This window comes from Neovison vison, chromosome 4, assembly GCF_020171115.1.
Source record: "Neovison vison isolate M4711 chromosome 4, ASM_NN_V1, whole genome shotgun sequence".
NCBI lineage: Eukaryota > Metazoa > Chordata > Mammalia > Carnivora > Mustelidae > Neogale > Neogale vison.
The window spans coordinates 137,631,809-137,658,619 of record NC_058094.1 but is presented as its reverse complement, the minus strand read 5'-3'; the positions used below and the strand labels follow the sequence as shown (position 1 = coordinate 137,658,619).

At 58.5% G+C, this 26,811-nt stretch overlaps 1 protein-coding gene across 1 annotated transcript; it reads right to left on the bottom strand.

Annotated features, from left to right (window-relative positions):
- Positions 1–26,811, bottom strand: GCK (glucokinase). The gene is made up of 12 exons (XM_044246999.1): positions 26,751–26,811; positions 25,556–25,687; positions 13,481–13,513; positions 6,401–6,565; positions 6,096–6,250; positions 5,019–5,138; positions 3,875–3,970; positions 3,620–3,719; positions 1,987–2,170; positions 1,002–1,157; positions 323–556; positions 1–145 (listed from the first exon to the last, which is right to left on the bottom strand). Exons 1-12 carry the CDS (start codon positions 26,809–26,811, stop codon positions 1–3), a joined length of 1,581 nt encoding a protein of 526 aa, XP_044102934.1.

Genomic DNA, 26,811 nt, shown 5'->3' with positions numbered 1-26,811 from the left:
TCACTGCCCCAGCATGCAGGCCTTTTTGCAGGCCACGGCGGAGATCAGGGCCGCGCCCCGACCACTGCCCTCCTCTGACTCGATGAAGGTGATCTCGCAGAAGGGCGTCAGCCTGCGTACGCTGGCATGGAACCTCTCCTTGAAGCTGACAGGGGAAGCAGGGCTGCGGTTCCTCCCCCTGCACACGCAGACACCCCGCCTTCCCCGCCCCCGCAGCAGTTGGAGCAGTAAGCCCAGGGGGCCCCGGGGAAAACCCCGGGGGTTCCGCTCGCCTTCCGCCCGAGGCGCATGCGGGGCTGCCCGACCGACCGCGGGGACTCACCTGGGGTGCAGCTTGTACACCGAGCCGTCCACGCCCACGGTGATGCGCATCACGTCCTCGCTGCGGCTCTCGCGCATGCGGTTGATGACGCCTGCCAGCCCAGCGGCGCACATGTGCGCGGCGCGCGTGGACACGCTCTCGCAGGCGCGGCGCACGATGTCGCAGTCGGTGGCCGAGGGCCGCAGCCCCAGCGTGCTCAGGATGTTGTAGATCTGCTTGCGATCTCCCGAGTCGCTGGGGGGGGGGGCGTGTCGCTGGACGGTCGCTGGGCCAGGGCCAGCCTGACCCCGACCCAACGGAGGAGGCCTCCTCCCCTCCCCTCCGCCTGCCCACCTCACCCAGGCGAAGGTGGGGCTTGGACTCCGCATGGGAGCGGGACCGATTCCGCCAAGGACCAGCAGTCACCGGTCACTGTGCCTCGCTCTAAGCCCAGGCCCTCCGCTCTACAGTGGGCGACCCTGGCGCGCCTTGGGACTGGCGTGTGGAGGAAGTGGGATGATCTCCACGGCGGTGGGGAGCCACCAAGGGGACAAGTGGGCTGCGCCCTGGGCGCGGGTGGGTGCTCTCCTGCGGGCCATGCGCGGCCCTGGACCCTTGCCCGGACCCCGCCCGTGCCTCGGCCCCGCCCACGCCTCGGCGCCACCCCCTTGCCCACGCCTCGGCGCCACGCCCAGCGCACCTCTCCACCTGCGACACGAAGCGCGTCTCGAAGGCGCCGCGCGTGCGCAGCTGTTCGGAGGCCTCCCCACGGAAAAGCAGGTTTTCGTCCACGAGTTTGAGCAGCACAAGCCGCACCAGCTCGCCCATGTACTTGCCACCAATGAGCTTCTCGTACCTGCACGGAGGGCGGCAGGGTCACCCCACGCGCGGCCACGAGGAGGCCAGGTAGGGCACTGCGACATCCCGCTTCCAGACCCGGTGCGCGCCTACTCTCGTTTATGTCAAGTAGGACTCAAGGTTAGGAAGCGCTCTGGGGCGTTGGGACTGACCCTGCCCTACTGCGGGGCGTCCGTCCAGGCTGCGGCCTTCCTCCCGGGGCCCCGCGCCCAGCCCACGCCATCCTCCCACGGCCGCATGGTGGGTGCTGTTCTCCTTGACCCGCACGGAGCGGGGAGCTCAGGCTCAGAGGGCTGGTGCCTGCTGGGGTCCTGGGCTCCTGGAGTCCGCCTACGGGGCAGAAGCGCGCCTGCGTCTTCGTCTCTACGCGCACGGAATCCCACCGGCCCAGTGGAGCACCGGGAGCGCAGGAAGGCTTGAGCGACCACAGGGCTCCTTAGGCTCGCCGGAGGGAGGGCTGGTTCTCAAGCCGTTCAGACCAGCCCGCGGCGTTTCGAGGAGCGGTGATGGGGGACAGGTGTCTACTTCAGGGAGCTCTGGGCTGAACGCTGTGAGCGCTGACTGGGGGTGTCAGAGCCTCCCTCCTTGGTGGTCAGGGGCTGGGCCACCTGACCCGTGATCCTGGCCCATCAACCCACAGACCCTCTTTCTGGGGACCAAACCTCCTTGTGTTTGTGTCAGGTTCACAGGGGCGCCTAGCGGGAGGGGGAGGCACCAGCTCTCGAGATAGGATTCTCATTTGCTTTTCCCCAGAGCCCTTTAGAAACAAGCCCCTTATCTGCCTGCCTGAGCCGGGTGGGAGGGGGAGCCCCGTGGGTGGTCCTTACAGCTGCTGGCCGGGGTTCAGGGAGTTCTCGTCCACCACACGGTCGTACTCCAGCAGGAACTCATCCAGCTCCCCGGAGTCCCCGAAGGCGCCCCACTCAGTGTTGACGCACATGCGGCCCTCGTCCCCTTCCACGAGCTCCACATTCTGCATCTCCTCCATGTAGCAGGCGTTACAGCCTGTGCCTGTGGGGGCCGCAGGGGTGAGGAGTGGGGGAGTAGGGGGAGCAGGTGCAGTCCTGGGCGCCCACCTCTCCCGAGTCTCTCCACCTGCACCCCCGCAGAGCCCCCTATGGCCCTGGTTTCCCGGCTTCCCTGCTGCCACACCCACCACTGCCTGGCCTGGCGAAGTGGGAAGGCGCCTCTGTTGCTGCATGACCTCCCCGTTAATGAGCCCATCCCTCTGGGCTGTTATTACCCAGGTACTTGGGAGGACAGAGTGAAACAGGGCAAGATGCTTTGCCACTACAGGTGTGCATGGTTTTATCTCGGTTACGCAGCAGTCTTGTTTTTTGGCACTTCACATGCATGTGCTTGAGCCCTGTTTTGGGGGCGTTGTAATTTACAGAGTCCATTGCACAATGCGGGTCCAGGGATGCAGGGCCGTCCAGTTTTTTTGGTGTGTATGTGTGTGTGAGAGAGAGAGAGAGAGTGACAGAGACAGAGACAGAGAAAGCCCCCAGAAATCCAGACTTTGATGGGCATTTGCCCATTTTTGGGATCTTGGTTGTTATCCTGCTTTTAAGCACTGAGCAGAGTGAGTGCAGGGCAGAGGTGAGCTCAGGCCAGCTTCGGCCATCCCTGCTCCGGCGGGGCTGTGCCCGAGGCAGGGGCTGCAGAGCCCACACACCAAGACAGGGTGTCTCGGGGAGCTGCGGCCCTACAGCTGGGAAGCCCGCTGGGAAGAGGGCTCTTGCCGCTCGCGTTTAGGTGGTGGACTTGGAGACGGCTTTCTGTCGGAAAGTCAAACATGGAACGAGGAGATGTGAGCAGTGAGAGGAGGACGGCATGAGGCCAGTGTGTGCCACGGGAGACAGGTTTGGGAGGGCCGGCTCTCGGGGGCCCCGCAGGACAAATGACTTAGGCCACTGACTTTCTAGGGAGCCGGAGCCCAGAGTCGGCGGCTGCATGTTCAGGGGATGACTGACCAGACGGGAGCCGTGCTCAGTGCCCACTCCGGACCCTCAAGAGCTCCTGGGAAGGGCTGAGGCCTGCCGGGGCCGGTGACGCTCCCTTCCTGACCTTCACTTCGGACGGGGACAGGAAGACTGTCTAGGAGGGGACAATGTCACCTATGCTAGTCCTCTTCCACGGGGACACATCTGTCCGGTTTGGTCAATTTACCAGCGAGGGGAATGTAGTTAAATCTCAATGGGCCCTGCAGACCTGTAGCCAGTGTGTCCTCTGATGCCGGGACTTGTGAGTGTTTGATATACTAGCCACAGTCAGGACGCCCCCACCTCTCCCCAAGACCACCCCACATCCTGCCACCTGTGGGGTCCACGCCTGGCACTAGAGCCCTGCTCTATCGCCCATGGCCCAGGACTTTTGGCCTTCACGCCTCAGGGCCGGGAATCAAGGCGGGCCGAGGCTGTGTGCTGCCAGCCCCCGACAGAGCCGGGCATGAGTCCTTACCCACAATCATGCCGACCTCACACCGGCGGTCTTCGTAGTAGCAGGAGATCATGGTGGCCACTGTATCGTTGACCATCGCTACCACGTCCATTTCAAAGTCCTGCCAAGAGGCCCAGAGGCAACAGTGATCGGGCTGGGGTGTTGGCTCAGGCTGCTTCAGGCTCGTCCAGAGTGGGGAGGGTCGCCCAGGAGGCTGTCCCTGGCATCGTGGCCAGAGGGGAGGGGGGTTCTGAGGGCGGTCATGGGGTGCCTCACCCCTCTCCGTTTGATGGCGTCACGGAGGAGCCCCACGATGTTGTTCCCTTCTGCTCCGGAGGCCTTGAAGCCCTTGGTCCAATTGAGGAGGATGCCCTGAGAGGAGAGGAGGGGCAGGGTGAGGCACCCTGCTCAGCTGGACTATGGCTTTGAGAAGTGGCTGAGGCGACTCTATCCAAATACGTCTCTTCCTGCGGGGCTGGCCTCCAGCCCACGTGAGTGGTTCCAGAGGAAAGCCCGGGGCATCACCCAGAGTGAGGACAAGGTCCAGACAGCCGCCTGTATAAGGCTGGGGTCCCTCCCCTGCAGTACACCGAAGGGGAAAATGGTAAGGCACAGAGTCATCGCCCCTTCCTGGAGGGTCTCCCTGGGCCCCTGCACGGCCGGCCCCTGCTGCCCTTCGTGCGCTGTGTGGCCCGGGCATGGAGAACCAAGGAGCCCTGCGCTGGCTGTCTCTCTGAGAGGTCGTGTGTGTGTTGTGTGCATTCACAGTTGATGTGCGTAGACGTGTGTGTGTAATCCACACATGTGTGTGTAATTGATGTGTGTACATGCATAAATGCATGTGTGCGTGTGCTCATCGCACACACACACGGCCTTGGTGTGTGCACATGCGTGTATAATGCACACACGTGTGTGCATGTGTCCTTAGATGTAGACGTGACGGGTAGACGTGTATATATGATTGACCTGTGTGTGCATTCAGGTGCGTGTGCGGCTGACTTCTGCATGTCCGTGTGCATGGATAATGTGCACGTGTGCATGTGTGTGTCTGTGTGTGTGTGTGTCTGGGGGCGGGGGGGATGGCGGCGGGTGGAGCCTTGGCCCAGCCCAGTCCTGCCGCCCACACTGGTGGCCCAGCGTCACACGGCTGTGCTGGCCTGCCAGCGCCCTCCTCCCGCTCGCTCGCCTGTGCCCGATCTGCGGCAGGGGACAATTCTGCTGGCCTCAGGGACTCTTTGGTTCGGGCAAACAGAACCAGCCGGATCTCTGTTTCCCAAAGTCCCACAACAGGCCAGTGACAGAGCCACGGGTTGAGCCCAAGGCTCTTTCCTGACATGGGGTTGCATTTGAAGCCTCAGGGAGTTCCCGGGGCGTCTTTCTCTGGGGAACGCGTCCACCCCCCACCCTGACCTGGCCCTACCTTGTCGATGTCTTCGTGCCTCACGGGGAAGGAGAACGTGAAGCCCAAGGGCAGTTTCTTGTGCTTCATCTGATGCTTGTCCAGGAAGTCAGAGATGCACTCAGAGATGTAGTCGAACAGCTGGAAGACAGGCCACGAGCGGGCCGTTGGCCACAGCACCCACATGGGCCCCAGTAGAGCACGGCCTCCCCGCCTGCCCTCGGCTCCCCTGGCCTGAGTGCTGCCGCCTCGGGGATAGCACGACTCCAGGACCGGCCTGGTTCCCAGCCCAGCTGTGCGCTGTCGGCCCATCCCTCCCGCTGGGCCCCGTGACGTCCAGTCACAGACTTAGGACAGAGGCACAGCTGTGGCCGTCACTTCCCAGATTTCTACCTGTTTCTACCACCCAGAGTGGCCTTCACTGCCTCCAGGTGTCCTGGCCGCCCACGCCTGGTCCTGCTGGGGACTGGCCCCTACCCTGCTCATGTGGGCCTGGCCCCAGCCCCGGGTACTCCTCCACACCCTGCTGATCGTCCACACTCCCCGCTTGGCCGCACCGTCCACACCAGCCCTGCTGCTTCATGGCCAGTCTGACTGCATGCAGGGGTGTGGCAAGGACCAGGCTGCCCTGGGACTCCTGCCTTGAAACCCTGGTCCCCAGGGGATGGGTTCTGCCTCTGCCCACCTCCCAGGTTCGTGGTACTTCTGTACCCTCTCCTGAGCCCTCCCCCCGGGCAGGGTAGCATTCCCGCCTGGGCAGACATTATGACTGCTGTCACCCTGCTTGGTGTCCCTGCTGGTAGCAGGTTGGGGGGACACACAGGGAGAAGGCAGTGTGCATGGGCTGCTTGGACCAGCACGTTCTCTCTGCCACCCTGTTACACGTCTGAGCCATCTGGGAAACGGAGCAGGGAGGTGACCTGCTGGGGCCAGCTGCCTCCCTGGGCCCTCTGAGGCTGGTTGGCTGTCCTGCCCATGGGTGCCCCGGCCCTGGTAGATAGGTGGGCCCTCCCACCAGGACTGGCAAGCTCAGAGATCCTGTGCAGACTTGACCCCGGCCCCCGGCCCGCAGCCCCTGGCCCTGGCCCAGCTGCTCACCATCTCCGCGGTGCCGGTCATAGCGTCCTCGGGGATGGAGTACATCTGGTGCTTGGTCGTCACGCTCCACTGCCCCTCCGCGCCCTCCCCCACCTTCACCAGCATCACCCTGAAGTTGGTGCCGCCCAGGTCCAGGGAGAGGAAGTCCCCAACTTCTGCAGCCACAGGGAGAAGGGCATCAGCCTTGGGGCTCTGGCCGGCAGGACCCCAAGTCCAGAGAGAGAAGAAGAGAAGGGAGTGGGGGCATCAGAGGTCCGAGCCATAAGCAAAGTCCCGGGGGCCCTCCCTGCCCGCCGCTGGCCAACCTGAGCCCTCCGGGGTGGAGCGCACGTAGGTGGGCAGCATCTTCACGCTGGCCTCCTCATGGGTCTGCAGCCGCAGGCCCCGTGCCATCTCCGTCTGCATCCGCCGCATCACCTTCTTCAGGTCCGCCTCCTGCAGCTGGAAGTCCGCCAGGATCTGCTCGGCCTGTGCGGGGCGGGGGAGCAGCCGCGTGGGGCCGGGGCCTGGATGCCCCGACTTACGGTGCCCCCCCACACACCGGGGGCTCCTTTGCGCCCTGGCCCTGGGTCCGAGATGACCGCTCTGTTTGAATTCCCCGTGAACCAGCCAAAAACCTAGAACGGCAGAGCTCCAAGGGCAGCCCCAAAACACGTGTGGCCCGAGGCATGCTGGACGGGGAGGGGCGGCAGCAGATGCGGCAGCCCCTCCCCGTAGCTCAGACGCCCACTGTAGGGTCCCTGCCACGCTGACTGGAAGAGTGGGTGAGACGGGGCGGGAAGAGCCTGTCTGGAGGTCAGGGGGTGGCTGGCCTGTCACAGAGATTGGGTCATTCTCCCACCAGAATTAATGCCGAGGGAGTGGGCCAGTGTGCGCGAATGGAGCTCGTTTGAGAAAGGCAGCCCCTCCCCAGCCCAGGGTACAGCCCACAACCTGGTCAAGCCAAGCACAGCTATCCTGCGCCTTTTTGCTGGTGATCTGGTTTTGTGCCGGGCACGTGGCCCAGTTCTGGCCAATGACAGGGAAAGAGAACTCTGATTTTAGCAGGACCTTCTCTTCCCTGGAAAGTCAGTGCTCCTGTAACTGTGAACACAGCAGAGTAAGAGTGCAATGGGTGTGATGGCTGGCACTGCAGTAGCTGTCCTGTAACAATGAGGAGTCAGGGCTGTCGGTGGGAGGGATGACGGAGAAGGGCAGAGCAGCCTGGCCCTGACACACTGGCCAGCTCTGGGCCCTCCCACCTCCACGTGCTGGTTGTGGGAGCAAACGTGAATCAGTGGAAGCCGGAGTTAAGCCAGGTTTCAAGCCACTTCCCTGTAGCCGACAGCATTCCTAAGATACATGTCCTTCCTTAGGGACCATGTCCCTGCACTTAAAGTTTAAACCCAAGGAAGGTCACAAAGGGATGGGGCTGACCGTCACAGACAGAACACACAGAACCAGACGCCAGTGTTTGCCAAGCCAGTCTGCACAGCCCTGGGACGGCCTCCTCCTTGGTGGAGCAATCCAGGCCATTCTCAGGGGTTCATGGCCACAGGCTGGCCCCCTCTGTCTTATCTTTCACAAGCTTTCAAATGTAAAATTTACCAGCAAGGAGTAGAGACATTAACACTTGCAGAATTCTGCTAACGCGCCACGCCCTGCAAACGCTGGCCATCTCGGTTCACTGGGAAGAGATGGCCTCATCGGCGGCGAGAAGAGCCCAGACTTGCAGAAGTCTCCTGGGAGCTGTGCCTCATAGCCTGCACCCAGCTGAGCACAGGGGATCTGCTGCCTGAGGGCCCCGAGAGGCTGCTGGGCATCTCAATGGGGACAGAACTGTCCAGAGGGACGGGATGGAAGACAGCACAGACTCTCACCAAGAGCCATGCAGACGGCGTGACAGTCCAACCTCATGCCTCGCCCAGTTGTTGTGGCTGCCCTCTTGGTGGCTGTGACCCGAGACTCATGAGGGGCACTGGGCCAAAGGCTTCACCCTCTGTGTCCAGGCCCACCGTGGGTCCTTGCCACTGCCAGTGGATGAAAACCCCTTCTGCCGGCTCCCGGGCCACAGAGACCCTTCTGTGGAACCCCAGAAATCACAGGAAGTCAAACCACCAGGTGAAAAGGCAACATTTAATTTCCTAAACCTAGCTGTTTCTCTCCAAGGACTCGTTCTACAGGAAAGGTCCCGGAAGCATGTAAGGTCTCGCAGTGCTGGGACTCAGGAAGACCCCACTTCTGCCTGGGGACATGCCACCCCTGCTGGGACACCACAGGAGTGGAAGGACTGGAAGGGTGAGATAATTCCATCCTGCCCGTATAGCTGCATCTGGCTGTGGGTCCCACTTTTCTGTACAATGTTCAGAAAAGCTCGAGTTTGCTGCTGACATTGAAATAGAGACACCGTACAGACAAATCCGGTTTTGGCAGTGTTTCTGCAAAAGCACTTCTGCATTCTCCCTGGGGCTGTGGGCAGGCCACCCACCTGGGCAGGGTGTGGCAGGGAGCCCGTCCCTGGCCATGGGGGGCTATGCAGGGGACACCAGGTCTGGGAGGTTCCTCTAGTGACCCAGGCTGACACTGGCCTCCTGCACCCTTGCCTCCCGTGGTGAGGAGCGCCATCCGGGCTGGGGACAAGCCCCCTCCTCTTGTGCATCGGGGCCTCCTGTGCAGCTTGTCAGCGTGCAACCCTGCGAGGACAGGGCTCTGACCTGTGCAGCCCCCTCAGCCCCAGGGCCGTGTGTCTGGGGGACATGGGTGGAGTTCAAGTCATGGGGTGGGAGTCTGCCTCACAGAGTCCTTGGAACATCCCAGGAGCAGGCCCCGGGTGCCAGGCACTGCTCAGGGCACCCCCAGTTTTCCCTTACCATGAGTAATCATCCTGGGACTCAGGTGCCGTTGGAGCCCCCTTTCTTACGGTGAGGGAGCTGGGCACTCTGGTCTGCCTTCTCTAGCTCACAGTGCCACGAGCCTCGGACCTGGGTTTGCACCTGGGTGCCAGCTCTGACCCACCTCCCCACCCCACCGGGCTGCCTCCTGCCCTGTTTCAGGACCTGAGGCCAGCCACATAAGTCTCCTGGGAGTGTCGTGCTGCTGTCAGTCGAGCTGGCCTAAAGGACCTGCCTGGGTGACCTGGGAGGGCAGGGTGCTGCGCAAGGAGCCCTGAGAAGGTCCCTGTCCCCCTCCCCACCGCCAGGCCTTGGGGGAAACAAACAAAGCTCAGAGCCTATCCCCCTTCTTCCCACAACCACTCCTCACCTCCACTTGCCAGGAGGTCACAGGACACATCTTTGGGGCTCATGGCTACACCCAAAGATGGGCGGGGGTCTCTTGCCTGATTGTCTCCCCCAGGTTCCAGGCAGGCTGCCAGGTGCTCCCTGACGTAGGGGCTCCCCCACCTGCTTCTCCTGGACCGGGCATCCTTTACCCCAGGAACATGTGGGCAAGAGCCCTGGGGTCACCCACTGTGTGTCCACAGCCACCCGGGTTCCCAGAAGCCTCAGAGTCAGGCTGCTGCTGGACCCACGACAGGCTCACACTGGTCCCGCAGCGCTGGGATGGGCACTGGAACCCACAGGTCCTCCCAGCGTTTGCACAGGGACCTCATCCCCTGGTCCTCAGGGGCCCACGGCTCCATACAGACTGGCCGCCCAGGACTGTGCTGGGGTAGAAAGCACCTTTAGTCCTTCCCCTCAGTGTCCTCATCTGTTACGAAGGGGTACCCCTAAGTATCCTGCCTTCTTCTGAGTCCCGGAGAGGACGTCCCAAAGCAATGAATGCTGTATTCAGGGAGCAGGCATGCTCCCGATGCCATCCCCATCATCCCCATCCAAATAGCCTGACCCCTACCATTGCTTCCAGCATGGATACCGGACAACCGTGTCCAGGTCTGGGGCTGTAAAGACTGTGTACGCACGGATGCCTGGGCCTTCAGAGAGGTTCCACTCGCTGAGGTGGGGTGTGTGGGGCGGGCAAACCGGGAGCCTGGTCTCAGCACATCTAGATGAACGTTAGCTGAGAGGAGATGGGTACCAAGGGGCAGAGGGCCGTGTGAGGCCCAAACTCGGGACAGTCTGGCCTTGGGAGCCCCACGAGCGAGTTCCCTAGAAGGTGCTGAAAGACCCCCTTCCTCCTTGGTAAGGTTTGTTTTAGCAACCTATTGAAAGACCCCCTTCCTCTAGGACCCCCTTCCTCCTTGGTAAGGTTTGTTTTAGCAACCTATTGAAAGACCCCCTTCCTCTAGGACCCCCTTCCTCCTTGGTAAGGTTTGTTTTAGCAACCTATTGTCCCCATAGCCTGATGGCAACACATTGTCTGTGGTCACCCGGTCTGTCAAAGGAGAGACAAATGAGAAACGAAATGTACCGGGACTTTCCAGAGTGCTGTCCCAAGGAACCGCCAGAACGCCCTGACCCCAACGCCCAATCATGCCTGAATCAAATTAATCAATTAGACTCCTGTAACCATGCATATCTGCTTCTGTAGGATCGCTTCCCGCCACCGCTTCCCGCCAGAACAAACCGTTACAGTGCCTAACAATGCTTGATTTAGGTTAACCAATCAGATTCCTGTAACCAAGCATCTGCTTCTGTAAACTCGCTTCCCACCACCCCAACCTTGCCCTATATAATCTGCTCCCCAACTTAGCCCGGCACGCTCAGCCCACAAAGGCTGATGCGTCCGCAGGCGCCTGTGTAACCAATAAACCTCTTGCAATTTGCATCCAGTGGAGGCGTGCTGTTTGATTCTTGGGTGCAACTCCAGGATCTTTCAGTGCCACCCCTGCAGACCCCTTCTGGAGAGTCTGTACCGTGGGTGTCAGGAGGGGACCATGGGGAGGGGGTTGGGGACTGGCACCGCTGCCCCTTAGCCTGGATGCCTCCTTCCAGGGCTCCGGCGCCAAAGCGAGCAGCCCATGTGCCCGGGAGGAAGCACAGTGCCCCACCCTGGGAGGGTCCTTACCAGACTCGAGGCTGTCTGGGCATCTGTCGCCATCTCTCCGAGGGGCCACAAGGTAGGTTTTGGGGGAGGTGGGGACACCCTGTCTGCTGAGGTGCGCGGCTAGGCTGCAGCCTGGAGTCTGAGGCCCCCTGTGCAAGTGAGGGCCCCCTCGTCGCACGACTGCCCTCTGCAGGCTGCCCCGGGGCTTCTGCATGGAGCGCTCAGCCCTCAGCCGCTGAAATACTGCACTCGCTGCCACCGGATCAGGTGGGGCTGAAGGGCAAAGGGGACCTGCGCGGGGTCAGGGCTGACCAGGGTAGCGGGGCCAAGGCCGGGGGTGATGCCCATGCCCTCTGCACCCGGTCTGCGGATTAGTGCCTTCGGACCGGTGCCCGAGATTCTGGGGAGGGGACAGAACGAGTCTACCTGTCTTCCAGTCCTCGGAGGTGCCGGGGCAGGAAAGCGCAGTAGAGGGCAGCGCACTGGGAGCGCCCGGGAGGGCCGGGCCTGCAGGCTGCACGACTGCCAAGGGAATCCCCAGCAGATTTGGGGGAGGCCGGAAAAGACCAGGCTGCAAAGGGCCCTCCTCCCCTGCTCTGCCCCCACCCTTCCATCTCCCCTGGGTGTGTCCCTTGGGCCATGAGGCCGCAGGATTAATGGGGAGGAGCACTTAATACCTCATTTGGGCCAGTGAGAGCTGAGCAAGGGACTGGGGAGGGGCAGGGAAGAAAAGAAGGGGTTTTTGAAACTGAGGAGTGTGGGACGCTGCCCTGATGGCTGTGCCCCAGCCCAGGGCCACCCCCCAGGTGAAAAATGCTTGTTCTTATCAGGGCTTCTAAACTAAATCATCAAAACCTGCCTCTAAATGTCCGGAGGTCATTCTTGGGTTTTGGGCAGTAGAGGTCCAGACAAGCGCTCGCTCTGGATGCTGGACTGCACACAGCGTCCCCCAGCCCCTGGCCCAGCCCCCGCGGGAGTGAACTTGTCACCGGGACATGCTGGCACCTGCGAGGTCCTGCTAAAATTAGCAGGAGCTCGCGAGGGGTTCAGGTACGGACAGTGGACTGACAGAATGCCAGACTCTTCCGCCAATGGCCAGTGTAGTCACCCCAGAGAAAGCCTTTGACACAATCGATCCCCTCCTAAAATAGAACAAAAGCACCTTCACCAGACCCACTGTGACAGGTCACTGACCCACCAGCATCTGGCTCTGAGCCACTGTTTTTCCAACATGTGCCATGATGGGTCTTGTCCTGGGTTTGGATCTGGGGTAGGGTGTTGGGGATCCTTCTGGACCAGCCAGTCTAAGAAGCAGCTGCCCTTCTCCTGGAGCAAGCACATAGCACCTGAGAAGAGGCTCAGAAACCTCCAGCCCTCTCCTCTGGGAGGCTAGAGAGGACAAGGGCTGGGGCACACAGGCCCCCTTTCTCATTGGTTGGACTCCCGCTGCCCTCCCTAGCTTGCACTGTGACTTGCAAGCATCCTTCCCCAGAGCCCTTTCCCCAGGCCCTAGGATGTTTTCCCTGGGATGTTTCGGTAAATAGTGAGCTCCCCATCTGACGGGGAGAGAGAGTAGGATCCCAGGGACCTCGCTCTGTGTCCTGCTGGTCTTCTCAGACCTTGGCTGCTCATGAAACTAGGTCAGCAAGCACAATTTCCTTTTCTTCTTCATTTACCTTTAGGAAATAATCTGGCAAGTTCAGTGGTGGAGATTCCGGGAAGAAAAAATGGTACATAAGCCTTACGTCCAGCTGCCGGGACTCAGTTCGATAAATTATGCTACAGTTATGAGTCATTAAAAGCAATAAGATCGATCCGCTGGCAGGGAAAGTTGTCCCTGACATACTGTCAGAGAGAATGTGGTGGCCGCCCTCCATCAGGGCCTCCAGTGAGCCCCACTGCTGGTACTTGCCCCCCGTGTGGTCCCCAGATGCTGAGGACACCTGTGTGACTCACGGGATCCTGCAGGAATGACGGAGTGTGACTTTTGAGGCTAGATGGTTTCCACCTTGCTCTCTCTGGGATTCTTCACATGGAGGGAAGACAGCGTGAAGAAAGTCAGGTCCTATGGGGAGGTCGACTGAGAAGAACTGAGGCCTCCGGCCAGTGGTTCAGCTTCAGCTTGCCAGGCAGGTGAGGGAACCACCATGAGAGCAGCCCCACCTGCCCCAGCCGTGCCTTCAGATGACAGAGCCCCTAGGCTGCCCCCTCGTGAGACCCTGAGCCAGAGCCCCCAAGCTGAACCACACCTGGACTCCTGACCTATGGAAAATAAGAGCATAAAAGCTGTTGTCTCGAGCCAAGAAGTTCCGAGGTGGTGTCTGAACGGTGGGGAAATGGTTCAGAAATAGACACGATCCATTTCTGTCATATAGACGCGTGCTACATCTAGTACACGCAGGAGGAAATAGGGCAAAATGGTAAAGTAATTAACCTGATGGTGGAAAGAAAAGTGCTTTTATTTTCCTTTTTGCTTATCTGTATTTCCTGTTTTTCTGCAATGAATGTGTAACAGAGAAATATATATTTTTAAAAATCTATTTATCTTGGGAGGGGGGAGCACACGAGCAGGGGGAAGGACAGAGGGAGAGGGAGAAAGATTCCCAAGCAGACTTCACGCTGAGCACGGAGCCTCATACGGGGCTCGATCTCACAACCCTGAGATCATGAACTGAGCCAAAACCCAGGCTCGGACGCTCAACCGACGGAGCCACTCCAGTGTCCTGAGAAATAAGTAAAGTTAACAAAGCAGAAACATTATGCTTCATCGGCCATTTCTGCCCAGAAGCTCTGAGGCCCAGACTCTGAAGGACGGAGGTTCACAGTTAAGCTGGAAATTTCCAGACCTCATATTCCGGTGGGATAGAAAAGGGCCCGAGAGCCCAGCATGCCAGCCCCACCCCTCCCAGGCCTGGGGGCCTCAGTGCCAGCTGGGCCCCGTGCGGCACTCCCCGACACTGATGCAATGGAGCCGAGAGGTCAGCAACGTGTTGCAAGTGTTTGCTCACTGCAGGGTAGACTGGCGTGCCCTGTGGGAGGGGGGCCAGGGACCTGGGGGTAGGACAGTGTCAGGCAGTGTGGCCAGCATGTGAGGCACAGAGGCAAGGAGGACGTCAGCTTAGAGACGGCAGAGCATAGGGGGTCGTGATGATGGGCACCCAGAGGCCTCCACACATGGCCTGCCCAGCCTGCCGCTTGATGTGGATCACAGCTGACCTGGGAGCTTAGGGTTGTTGTTGGCTATGGGGAAACAGAGGCCCGCTGCAGTGAAGGGCTTCAGGGATCCCACAGCTGTGCGTGACGTGGCTGGGGTTCATTCCTGTGTCGGCCTGACTTCGGGGGTGCTCGTAGGTCCATCTTTTGCACTAGACGGGGGGCTCCTACAGGGCCAGGCACACACAGGGGTCAAGAAAGAGCCTCTGGAGCTACTTCCCGGCTAGGAGTGTTCAGAGACCCCAGTTTCAGGGGAGAGGGGGAGGGGAAAGGGGGGGTCATGGCCACCAACATCTGCATTGCCCAGTGTGGCGCTGGAGGCCTGGGGCCAGTTGTCAGGGCTGAAGCCCCAAGACCAGAGCCAAGGGAGGGCCAGGGGTAGATTAAGAGTGAGGGAAGAGGGAGCACCCCGCATCTTGGCTGGGGAGGGGGAGGCAGAGTGAAGGGATTATCCAGGATCCCATGTGGAGGAGGCGAGATACTGCTAGGGTAGGACAAGAGCATGAGGTCGCCAGCCCAGAGTCTGAAGACACTGCCGTTCGCTGCCTGCAGGGCTTGGGCAAGTCCTAATTCTCCGCACTTCGGTTTCCCTGTCAGTAAAGTGGAGGTAACAGTGTGCCTCCCTCGCGGGGCTATTGCGAGGATCTGGCAGAGAGCGCAGATAAGATCTTGGCAATCCAAGTTGTTCGATAACTCGTAGCTATTTTTGCTACTGGAGGATGCTTCAGCGCCTGGGTCAGAGTTAAGCGCACGGGCCCTCCAGCGAATGGGATCTATGGCAGGTTAAGGCCAGATGCCCAGCCTGTGCCTGCTGGTCCTTTTTGGAGGCTCCAACGACACAGGCAGTTGGCCCCGTCTCTTCGACGCCAGCCTTGCCCTAAAGCAGCGTGGCTTATTGTCTGAAAAGAGAATGATGCAGGCAACGTCCCAGAAAACAGTGAAGCAGGACACCCAACGGTTAGTTCCTCCAACAAAACAGCTATTACTTAGAAAAAAGGATCAGACTAAAGGATTTGGGAACTGAGGAGCCCAATGAGACAGTTAGAGCAAGCAGGGGGGAGTGCTTGAGGAAAGGAATGGGGACTGATGGCCTGTGAGTGAGCAGTGTGCACAAACCTGTTCCCACATCCAGACAGCAGCTGGCTGGAGGGAGGCAGGGCTCTTTGGTGTTCTGGGCTCCTGAGGGCTAGGGGCATAGCTTCCTTTATTTCAGCCTGAGATACACAATGCCAGTTAAATGTTCTCTCTCTCTCTCATATCTTTTTTTTTTAAATATAGATATTTAAGAAATTCTCTGTTACATCAGAGGCTGACTACAGAAACATCAGAAAAGAAACTTCTTCAGGGACCACAGGTGAGAAATACACAGTTTGGGGGCACCTGGGTAGCTCAGTCGTTAAGCATCTGCCTGCAGCTCAGGTCATGATCCCAGGGTCCTGGGATCGAGCCCCATATCAGACTCCCTACTCAGTGAGGGGAGTCTGCTTCTCCCTCTCCCACTCCTCCTATTTGTGTTCACTCTCTTGCTTTCTCTCTCTCTGTCAAATAAGTAAAATCTTAAAAAAAAAATACATACTTTGAAAAACATTTTTAAAAATTAAAAAAAAAAGAAATACAGGAAATGTAGACCTTTAGAAAATTTCTTGGGGAAGTCACCATACAAATGGACAATTGCAGCCCTCAGCAAGCAAGAAAACCAACCCTTATGCGGGGTGGGGAGAGCCTAACTTCTGGAGTTGCTATGCCTCAGATGTCAAGTTCTCAACAACAACCCCAAACTACAAAGCACACAAAGAAAGAGGAAAATATGGCTCGTCCATAGGAGGTAAAAAAATTTAATAGAAATTTTCCCTGAGGAAGCCCAAGCATTGGAACTACTAATCAAGGACATTAAATTAAACATGTTTGATGAGCTAAAAGAAACCACAAATTCAGATCTAAAAAGAGTTAGGAGAATGATGTATGAACAGACAGAGAATGACAGCGAAAAGTGGATATTATATGAAGGTACTGCACAGAAATTCTGGAACAGAAAACTACTATAGCTGAAATGGAATTGAAAAAAAAAATGCTAGGGGAAGGTCAACCGCAGATTTGAGCAGGTGGAAGAAAGAGTCAATGAACATGAAGGTTAGGCCACTGCACTTCCCAGGCTGCCTGGCAAAAGGCCTGTGGGATGCCACCAAGCAGAGCACCATGAGTATTGTGGGAGTCCTGGCAGGCGCTGAGAGATGTAAAGGGGCAGAAGAAGTATTTGAAAAAATAATGGGGAAACAACATCCCAAGCATGATGAAGTACATTAATGTACACATTCAAGAAGCTCATACTCTAAAATTCCGAGAGGAAAACGTAAGTGTAAATCTTCATGGTCTTGGGTTTGACAATGATTTTTCTTAAACATGACACCCAAACCAAAAAGAGGCAAACAGGACTTCATCTAGTTTTTTAATCCAGAATTAAAAACTTGTACAAGAAAACGTGTCATCAGATGGGTGAGAAGACCCCCGCAGGGTCTTCCTGGTGGGAGAAAACTTGTGCAGATCTTACATCAGACCAGCGTTGATGTGCAGGGTTTAATAGGAACTCTCACAACTCAATGACAAACATCCCAATTTAAAAATGAGCAAAGGATTTGAGCAGAATTTCTTTCTTTCTTTCTCTCTCTCCCTTTTTAAGATTTTGTTTATTTATTTGAGAGAGGATGAGCAGAGGGAGGGAGAGGGAGGTGCAGACTCCCCACTGAGCAGGGAACCCAATGTGGGGCTCGATCCCAGGACCTCGAGATCGTGACCTGAGCCGAGGCAGACGCCCAGCTGACTGAGCCACCAAGGTGCCCCTGGAGGAGAATTTCTGCAAAGAAGACAGACAAGTGGAAAGGAAGCACATGAAGAAATGCTCAACACCCCTGGTCACTCAGGAAATGAAGACCAAAGCACAGGGAATTACCACTTCGACCCTCTGAGGGTGGCTAGGTTAAAAACGAAAGGAAGTGTTGGTGAGATTGTGGGGACAGGGAAACCCACAGATGTTGCTGGTGGGAATGCAGGCTGATCCAGCCACCATGGAAATCATCAGCGCATCGGGGCAGCATGACTGTGGCACCCAGAGACTGCTCACCTACGTATATTCCCCAAGGAGCCCAAACCAGGGACTCGACAGATGCCGGCATGCCCGCATTCCAGAGCTCGAAGTCTACAATGGCCACAGGAGGAAGCGAACTCACTCTCTGTGAACAGGTGAGTGCGTAGACAAAGTGAGACACGCTTCTGCCCTGAAGAGCGATGAAATCCCGACACTCGAGATGTAGGCAACAGCATGACGCGGAGTGACCTAACCCCGATGGAGGGACGGCTGTTCTAGGATTCTGCTTAGACAAAACGTCACGACAGACAAATTCATGGTGACCGTACACAGAACAGTGGCTCCCAGGGGAGTGCGAGGGGAGGGATAGGGAGTCACTGAGCTTCTGCCTGGGACAATGAGAAGGTTTTGGGAAAAATGGTGATAGTTGCACAATATCGTGACGGTCGTTCACGCACTGCCTTGCACATGTAAAATGTGGTTATAGTGGTGGATTTTATGTTTTATGTATTTCACCACAATGACAGAAAGAGAGAATGACTAACAATCTGGTCTGTTTCTACTGTAAGAGCGTGTCTCTGACTCCCCCAGATGGGACCATCATGGAAGCCCAGACAGCGTTCTGTGGCCTGACTATGCCTTTGTTGTCTCGAGCCACAGAATAACCCTTGGGCCCTTACACTTTATCAGAAAGAAGAGGTTTTGCCTTTGTGGAGGGTGGAGGTCGGGGAAGGATGTCCCAAGGTGGGGGCTGGCCTGGGTTGGTGAGTCTCCCCGCAGGGAAGACCCAGAGTCCTGTGGAGGCACGTGTCCCCACAGGGCACGACCTTCCCTGTTCTTCATCGTTCCTTCCCCCCAGGGGGATGTTCGCTATGGGCAGCCCAGGCAGCTTCCCCCACGAGTGAGGAGGGACAGACAAAGATGCCTGCTCCTGCAGCTGGTCCAGGGACTGCACAGAACCTGGTGTCATTGCCTCTGGGGAGGAGTTAGGGTGCATTCTGTAAGGAAGGAAGGTGTGCATGGACCCGCGGTGGCTGGAGGAGTGGACAGTGGCAGACACGGCCAGTCGTGGGCCCAGGTCGCCCGGGTTACAAAGCCAGGCGTGTGGCTGGCCTGCGGTTCTTGTAGTGAGATGCATTTGGAAACGTGGGCAGAAACAGTGCACCCCTGCTGGGTCCAGGCTTCTCAGAAGAGAATGGCTCTTCTGGCTTGTCCCCTGTCTTTCTGGGCTGCACAAAGATAAGGAGGAGAGGCGAGATCCCACCAGCTCGCTGACACCTTCTTTTGGCTGTCACGGGAGCGAGAAACACAGCCCTGCAGAGCAGACCCGGTTCCTGTTTCAGTGCATTGGTTACAGCAATTAAGCATGCCCTAATTAGGCCCCAGAATGATGGCGTCAACGACCAAAAATGGAGATTGGGAAGGGACTTGAAACCCTGTGTATTTAACCCTACCGGGTACCTGATCCTGTGCTCGGTCCCCGGTCACAGGAGGGACTCGTGGTTAGTTCTCCCGGACTTAGATCTGGCAGGAGACACCGGTGAGCAAGCAGCACAAGCTCATGTGGGCCGAGGAGGGTGTCTTTGGGGCCATGCAGGACACTGATGGGGCTCCAGGCGCCCGGCACGGGGCTTCCGAGGCTCGTTCCTACAGTGCGGTGTGTGAGGGAGAAGGAGCAGGTAGAAAGGGATGTTCCCCACAGAGGGACCAGCAGTATCAAAGGCAATCGGAGAAACACATATTTCAAGCGACTTGAGCTAACTCACATGCAGCAAGTGGGGCTGCTGTAAACAGCCTTTGGGCAAAACAGGCAATCTGGGTTGGGTTAGTGACCCTTTATAAATGAGTAACCGGGAGCCAGTGCGCTGAGGACTGAGCATCTGGCTGCCAGCCAGAGCGGGGCTCAGAGGAGCTTGTCCTACCCTCACGTGCACAGACAGAGAAAATAAGGACAGAATCAGCAAGCTGAGCTTGCTCCTCAGGGTGCTGAACGCCTACACATTCAGAGAAAATCAGAATTAAAGCACCAGTAATGGTAAGAGCAGAAACGCAGGCTAAAGAAAACGTACAAAGAAAGCCTACAACAAACGTGACAGACAAACCCCAAACCCAATTCTTGGAAAAGCACAGTAAAGCCGCAAACACTTGCTGACCTGATCAAGGGTAAAGGGCACCAACGAACAACTTCAGTGACAAGAACAGGAGGTGGAAGAGTTTTACGATTATACAGAAGACTCGCTTCAACACACCTGTAAAATCTGAAGAAAACAGATGATTTTTAAAAGAATATAAATGACCAGAACTGACTCAGGAAGACCTAGAAAAGCCTGACCAGGCGGAGTAGAAGGAGAAGATACGTAACTGATGTCAAAACCTTCCCCTAAGGAAACACCAGACCCAGCAAGTTTTAAAAAACTACAGATGCGGAAATGTCTGATGCAAGGTTTGGCCCATGACAGGTTGGGTGTTTTTGTTTTTGTTTTTGTTTTCATTTGGGAGAAAAAGAGGCACAAGCTGGTGGAGGGAGTAGTGGGCAGAGGGGGAAGCAGACCCCTCGCCAAGCGTGGAGCTTGACTCAGAACTCGATCCCAGGACCCTGAGATCATGACCTGAGCTGAAGGCAGAGGCCTCACCAACTGAGCCACCCAGGCATCCCTCATGACAAGTCTTAATAGATGTTTATTTAATGAGCTGACAAGTAGATAAAACCTGTTGGGCAGGGGCTGTGTGCAAGGGATCTGGTGCTGGGACACAGCTGAGTGTTCACCAGTCTCTGGTGACAGCACAGTGACCAGAGGCAAGGAGGCTACAAGGCGGAGCCCAGGAGGAATAGGGCTGCGGGGACAGTCATGACGGTCATGCATGCATGGAATGAGCGGCACAGACACTAGTTCCAGAGAGGTCCACCATCCCTCCTGCAGTCTGCAAACACGAGGTTCTGTCACCCAAACCTCCTACTACTCGCTGTGCCATCCTCCCTCTGGAGGAATGGGGACAGGATGGGCCAGCTGGGACAGCAGCTTAGGAAGGCCTCCATGATGGCTGAGGGGTTCTTGCCAGCATGTAGGCAGTGGGAGCAAAAGGCTGTGAACCCCATTCGTAAGAAAGTGCTTCCAAGATCCTAATAGGACCCTGGTAGAGTTACTCTCACCTTGTGGCAAAACAGTGTCTAATTAAATGGTTTGTACCCACAATATATATAAAGATCTCTGGAAATTCACAAGAACCCAACACCTAATTTTGAAAACCTCACTGAAGAATACTCAATAAGAACATAAAAATATACACATTATTAGTCAGTCAGTGAAATGAAAATTCAAACCATAGGATATGCCCCTGCACAGAGGCCAGAATGGATGAAATTTAAAAGACAGATAAAACCACGAGTCGAAGAGGATACGCAGCTACGGGTGCCCTCAGACATCACTGGTGGGAATACAAAAGGGCACAGCTCGCTCTGGAAAGCAGCTTGGCCATTTCTTCCAAGGTGACATGAGGAAGTTCTCAATTATTCTGTTTACACAGAAGAGGCAAAACCGAAGGGACAGAAAGCAAACCCGGGATTTCCAGGGTTGGGGTGTGGGAGGGGTGATTGACAGCAGAGAGGTGGGGCCACGGGGACTTTTGGGAGATGGAAAGATTCTCTTCCTTGACGGTGACGGCAGTTGTCTACATCTGATGAAGCTCCCCGGACTGTACAGGTGAAGTTGTGAGTTTTATCCTCCTACCCCCGGTGCAGGAGGAAGAGCAGAGAGCAAGGCCAACGGAGCCGGGTCTGGGGGAGGAGCGGGAGGCAGGTGGAGGCTGGACAGCCAGCCTGCCTCAGAGGCACGGTTCCAGTCCCTCATGGCTAGTGACCTGGCCTCAGACAAGTTCCTTCCTGCAGACCTTGTTTCTGCGGGGATCAAGCAGACCCGAGCGGCTCCCTCCTGCTCTTCACAAAGCCCACCATTCCACAAGACTGTTCTTCCCAGGATGACAGAGCTGGGCCCAAAAGGGGTCAGGTGAGCCAGGACACCCTACCTGGTGCAGTGTCCCGTCCTCAGTCCAGCTTTACCAGAGCCAGAGCCATCTGGGTCCACCGGGCCAAGACATCCAGGCATGGCATGCGTCTGCGCCCGGCTTCCCCTTCCCCGGGCCATGGCCAAATGCCCCCCGGAGAGCAGCACCACAAGCAGCCTTCTTGGACTCTTACGAGGTAGTGTGCCCAGGAGAGCGAGACCGCATCTGCCTGGAGCCCGAGGACCCGACGGCATCCTGGCCCCTGGAGGGTTTGCACTGCTCAGCAGGGGGCCAGAGCGACCTGGGAGCCGTCCCTGTGACGGGGTCTGGTCCCACCGGCCCAGTGTCAGGAGCTTCAGTTCTGGCCAGAGGGCGGGCGTGCTCCTGGGCTGCCCATGCTCCCAGGTGGGGGTGGGGGTGACGGCGACGCTCTTTCTGGTCCCCACAGCCCCTGCCCCTTCTTCTCGCGCAGAGACCCCCGTTCTACCTGGGTCGGGGGCAGTGCACCCAGCCCTGGGGGACGGACCACCCAGCCTCGGTGTTCACTGTTGCACACCCTCTTCCATGAAAGGCCAAGGGGGAGTCCCTCGAGCAGACGTGCGGGCAGAAGTCCCACCCTCCTTGCTTCGGAGCCTCCCGGGCCTTTGGTGTCGCTGCGCTCAGGCCGCACGGCGCAGCTGTGAGGGGATGGTGGGGAGCGTCAGCGGGGCCCACCCAGAGCTGGCGTGGGGCTGGGCTGTATGGGGCTGGGAGCCACCGGCTCCGCCTGTTTATTTTGTGAGATCCCAGGCCCTGCAGGTAAGCTCTGCAGTCGCCGGTATCGGGTGCAGCCTGAAGGACGGGGGCTCACAAGTCATTCTTCCCTGTGGCACGTGGGGAGCAAGGTATGGGGGTGCACAGCCGGTGGTTACTTTCAACCGGGCAGGCTCCAGAAAGCCCCGGGGGGGCCGAGGCAGGAGCTGGACCGGTTTCAAGCTGAGGGAAGTCGGGCAGCAGCTGACTGTCCGGGGGAAGGGGCCTGTGCGGAGATGGTGAGCAGAACACACCCCCTCCTCCCACCCAGGCTTCTGGGACCTGATTGTCCGGCCCACGCGGCCCATGTCTGGTGGGGGCTCCGCACAGGCCACCCCGACTCTGAACTAGAAACAGGCAGCGTAGGCTGTGTCTAAAGGTCGAGGCCAGCGCCCCGCTCTCCCCTCTGACTCGCTCCGGGGGAACAGCGCAGCTGGCCCGTCGCGGACTCACACTGCTCCCCACACGTGTCCTACTCTCGGCGGCTGAACCACACTTGTGACCTTGCAGCCACCTTGGAAACGTGTGGGGCAGATCCTTTACAACAGCAGGAGCGCGCACTACTTGCTCCCAGTGAAGAAAATGACGTCCGCCTGAGAATTCCACCCAAGTCTCCAGATGTCAGGAAGCCCACAGCATCCTCCAGGATCCCGGCCGGTGCGAGCACTTCATGCTGGCCTTGCCTCCCGGAACACATGGGCGCTGGGAGCTGCTGGGAGCCCCTCCCTCGTGCAGCCCCCGCACCCAGAAGCACCGCGACTGTTGCGCCCCCGAGGGTAGGCCGAGGAGGTGCTGTGTCCCACTATCTTGGGGACAGATGGGATCCTTTTCTGGTTTTTCCGGAATTCAGATGCAACTGGGCATTCTGAACTTTTATTTCTCAAAGCTGGAGGCCCCGGCCTGCCTCCCCAGGACCCCCCCGACGACGACTGACTAGCACGGGGCATGATGTCCGTGCTGGCCTCAGGGTGGACGGCTCATCATGCTGTCCAGGCTCCAGAGTTCCTCGTGGGGTCAGACTGGAATCTACCTCTGGCTCAGTCTCATCCAGCTGCACGCCGTGCTGGCCTCCTCTGACCACGCTCCCTCATGAAACGGTGGGCCCCAGAAGCCTCATCACAGCCCCCCACCCAGACCTCCCTTCTCGGGGCCAGGATGGTCCTAGGAATCAGGCGGGGCTGAGGAGGCGGCTGCCTGCAGCAGGGTGACTGGAGGGCGGGGCCCGCAGGGGCAGCCCCCCATCCCTGCTGGTGTGTGTAGGTGCTGCTGGGAAGAGGCCCCCCGCGTGATGTTGGACACCCAGGGCTCGAGGGGAGATACCAGCCATAAGGACTGTGTGGCCAAGGAGCTGTTGCTAAGGCACGATGCACTGAAAAGAGAAAGTGGCAGGCTCAGGGCTCTGGATGTAAAGCCAGAGTCAGGAGACGGTCGCCCGGCAGAGTCTATCTCCTGCAGCCAAGAGCCAATGGGGCTGGAGAGCTGGGTGGGGGGCACACTGCGGGGCCAGAGGAGGACGCGGAGGGCAACAGTGAGCCAGCAAATGGTCCAGGACTGGCGCTCAGGGATGGTGGAGGCTGTGGTCTGGAGCGCTGTCTGGTTTTCGTGCTGATCCTCCCTCCGACATGTCACTACTGAGCAGGGAGATGGAGGGGCACGCGTGATCAGTTTTCTGCGCGTGGAGGGTTCTGAACTGCGGGTTGCCAAGTGTCCTCTGGGCTCGCAGAATGGCTTTGCTCCAGGAGGGACTCCTCCTCTCCCTCGAACCCCACGCAGAGGTTGGTGTGAGCTCGGGAACCGCCTCTGTCTCTCCCCCTCCCCCCGTCTCTTTTGAAATAAATCTTGAAAAAAAAATTCTGTACTGCTAAAATGGGCTGCCCATCATCTGAGCTCCCAGACAGTCCGAGTGTTCTTGCTGGTGCAGGGTCTGCCCTGATGTCAGTGGCCGCAGGCTCCTCAGGCCGGCAGCGGCTCCAGGGTGGGGAGGCTGCGGCCATGGCTGCGCGAAGACAGCAGCGGGCCCGGCCACGCCGCTCGGGTCTCCCCAGCACGAACATCGTCTCTGTAGCCCATGACGCTGTCTGACCGCATTTCACCCGCAGGAGAACTTCCATCAGCTCTGGAGTCCATCCTCTCCAGCCCTGCTGCTGCTCAGTCTCCTCGGCTCCAGCAAGACTCCAGATCCTTTGCTGACACCCCAACAGCCTTCCCGGCGTCTTCACCAGGAGCGGGGGCCGTCCCAAGACACAGGTTCTTGGCTCGTCCCCGAGACGCAGCTCTGTCTCCAGGCGCCCTTCCCACGCTAAGTCTGCCGCTGCTCCCACCACCCCTGCAGGGACCCACCCCCCACGTCAGTCCGGAGCCCCTCCAGGTCTTCTGTGGGCACTGGAATCATCTCCCTCCGAATTCCTCTGAATGCCGGTATCTTGACCTTTGGCCATAAATCATGAATGTCTGTCATGGCGTCTAGAGTGGTGATCCTTTCCGGAGGCTTTCGATGTACTTTTCCCAGATAACCTCGGAGGGGTTCCTGCCTGAGGTTAGCAACAGCCTTACAAGCCGTATTTCGGAATAATAAGATGCAGAAGGCCAAGCGACTCCGGGCCCCACAGGCTGTGGAATGCATGTCGCGTCAGGCACGAAGCTAACATCCATCCTGATGTTCGTGTCCCGCGGACCTGTTAGGTGACCTGCTACCTCGTCAGCAAGTGCTGTTGTTTGGAAAGGAATCCTTTCTTCCAGAGCCGTACATGGATTCCCATGGTGGGCTGAAGTATGCAGTCGGCCGTGTTGCCAACAGATGTGCTTTGGCTTTCCACTTCTAGAGCACAGGAGCAGGACACTGGACATGATTTTAAGGGAGGTAGGACTGTCAGAACGGCCCATGAACAATGGCTTCAACTTGAAGTCCCAGCGGCATTCACCCCTCCAGGAGTCAGTCTGTGCCTTGAGCGTTGAAGCCACATACTGACCTCCCCTCTCTGGCTGTGAAAATCCTAGCTGCAGAAGGCTGTCCCATCTACACTGAGCGTCTGTTGCTGGAGTAGTCACCTTCCTGACTCAACCAGATCTGCTGCTGACTTGCTGCCGCTTCTCCAACAGCAGCCCCCGCTGCTCCCCCATGAGATGCTTCTTTCCTTAAACCGCGTGAACCTGCCTCTGCAGGCTCCCAGCTTTTCCGCTGCAGCCTCCTTGCCTCTCTCCACCTTCACAGAACCACGGGAAATTGGGGCCTTGCTTTGGGTGAGGCCTTGGTGGCTGGGGGTGTCGTGGCCGGCTTGGTCATCCATCCCGATGACCCAGGTGCTCATCCCCATGCACACACTCGCACACACACACAGGTGCACACACCCAGCAGCCAGAAGAAAAGCATCGGTCCTGAGAAGAACGACAGAAGCTATTGCTTTCTTAGAGACCTGAAGGTTCAGAGTGGCGGGTTGCAGCCTGTCACCGTCAAAGTCTCCAGTCTGGTCCCCACACAGGCCGATGGGACCAGGATGGAGGAAGGCAGGCCACACAGACAACTCCAGCTGCTGTGGACGCAGCTCCTCCCCGAGCAGCAGGCAGTGCTTGCGGCGGGCGGCTGCGGACCCGGCAGATCCACTGTTACGGCCTGAGTGTGTCCCCGAAGTTCCTGTACTGAAGCTCTCCCCCACGTGATGGTGTTTGGAGGTGATCCGGGTTAGGCGAGGTCATGACATCGATGGGAGCGCGCGCTCTCCCCGCGGCGGCTCTGACGTCTGCCAGGAGGACAGTCTCACCAGAACCCCTGCTGGCGCCTCGACCTCAGACTCCCGGCCTCAGAACAGGCAGACGCCTCGGGGACGAATAGGGAGGGCAGCGCTCACATGAGACTGGGCTCTTAGCGTTGCTGTATGACGCCCAGGGCTGGATGCAGTGGAGCCAGGAGGGACAGGAGCCTGGCTGTGTGGGGGCGACCCGTGCCCTCTAGCAGAGGTCAGGGGCCCGCCGCGGCAGTGACGTGTGGGGGGGCCAGCGGTCTGGGACGCGCCGGGACAATCACTTCAAAGTGACAAACGACGGTGCCACCGTCTGTCAGCAGAGAAGTTGCACCTCGTCGCACAGCCTCCTCAGACGGGGGAGGCCACCTACTGTGTGCTTGTCAGCAGCGGCCCAGCTGCCTTGCCGGACGGAACAGAGGCCAATGGTTCAAGCATAGCCAGAGCAAGAAAAGGGTCTGTGTCGGGTCCTGACGATGCCTCAGCCGGCCGCAATCGGGAGGCCCTGTGAGCGGCAGGTTTGCTCTGAGATGGGACACAGAGCAGAATGCGGTCAGGGCCCGAGAGGGGAGGGTCAGAGAGCAGAACGGGACCATGCACCTCGGGAGAGAACCAACCACTGCCGCACGCCACTGGGTCCTGGGAGAGACGGAGAAGCCGACCGCAGGACACCGAGCGCCTGTGTGGTCAGAACCACCTGGCACAAGCTGGGTGCCCCAGGGCCCACGGAATCATCAGACCAGGGGACTAGCTGGCGTCCTCCCTTAGAGGCAGTTCGTCTGGAATCAGAGTTAAGGTCAGCGGCAGGAAGGGTGGCACAGACCTGCCGTCACTGAGTGCCTTGCAGGGAGGCCCCGTGCCTCTCCCTGGGCTCAGACCCGCGTCCCTCGCAGAAGGGATCCCTACGCCTGGCTGCGGGAGGCGTGCGGAACCCGGCAGATGCTGGCTCGTGGCCAGGTCCATTCAT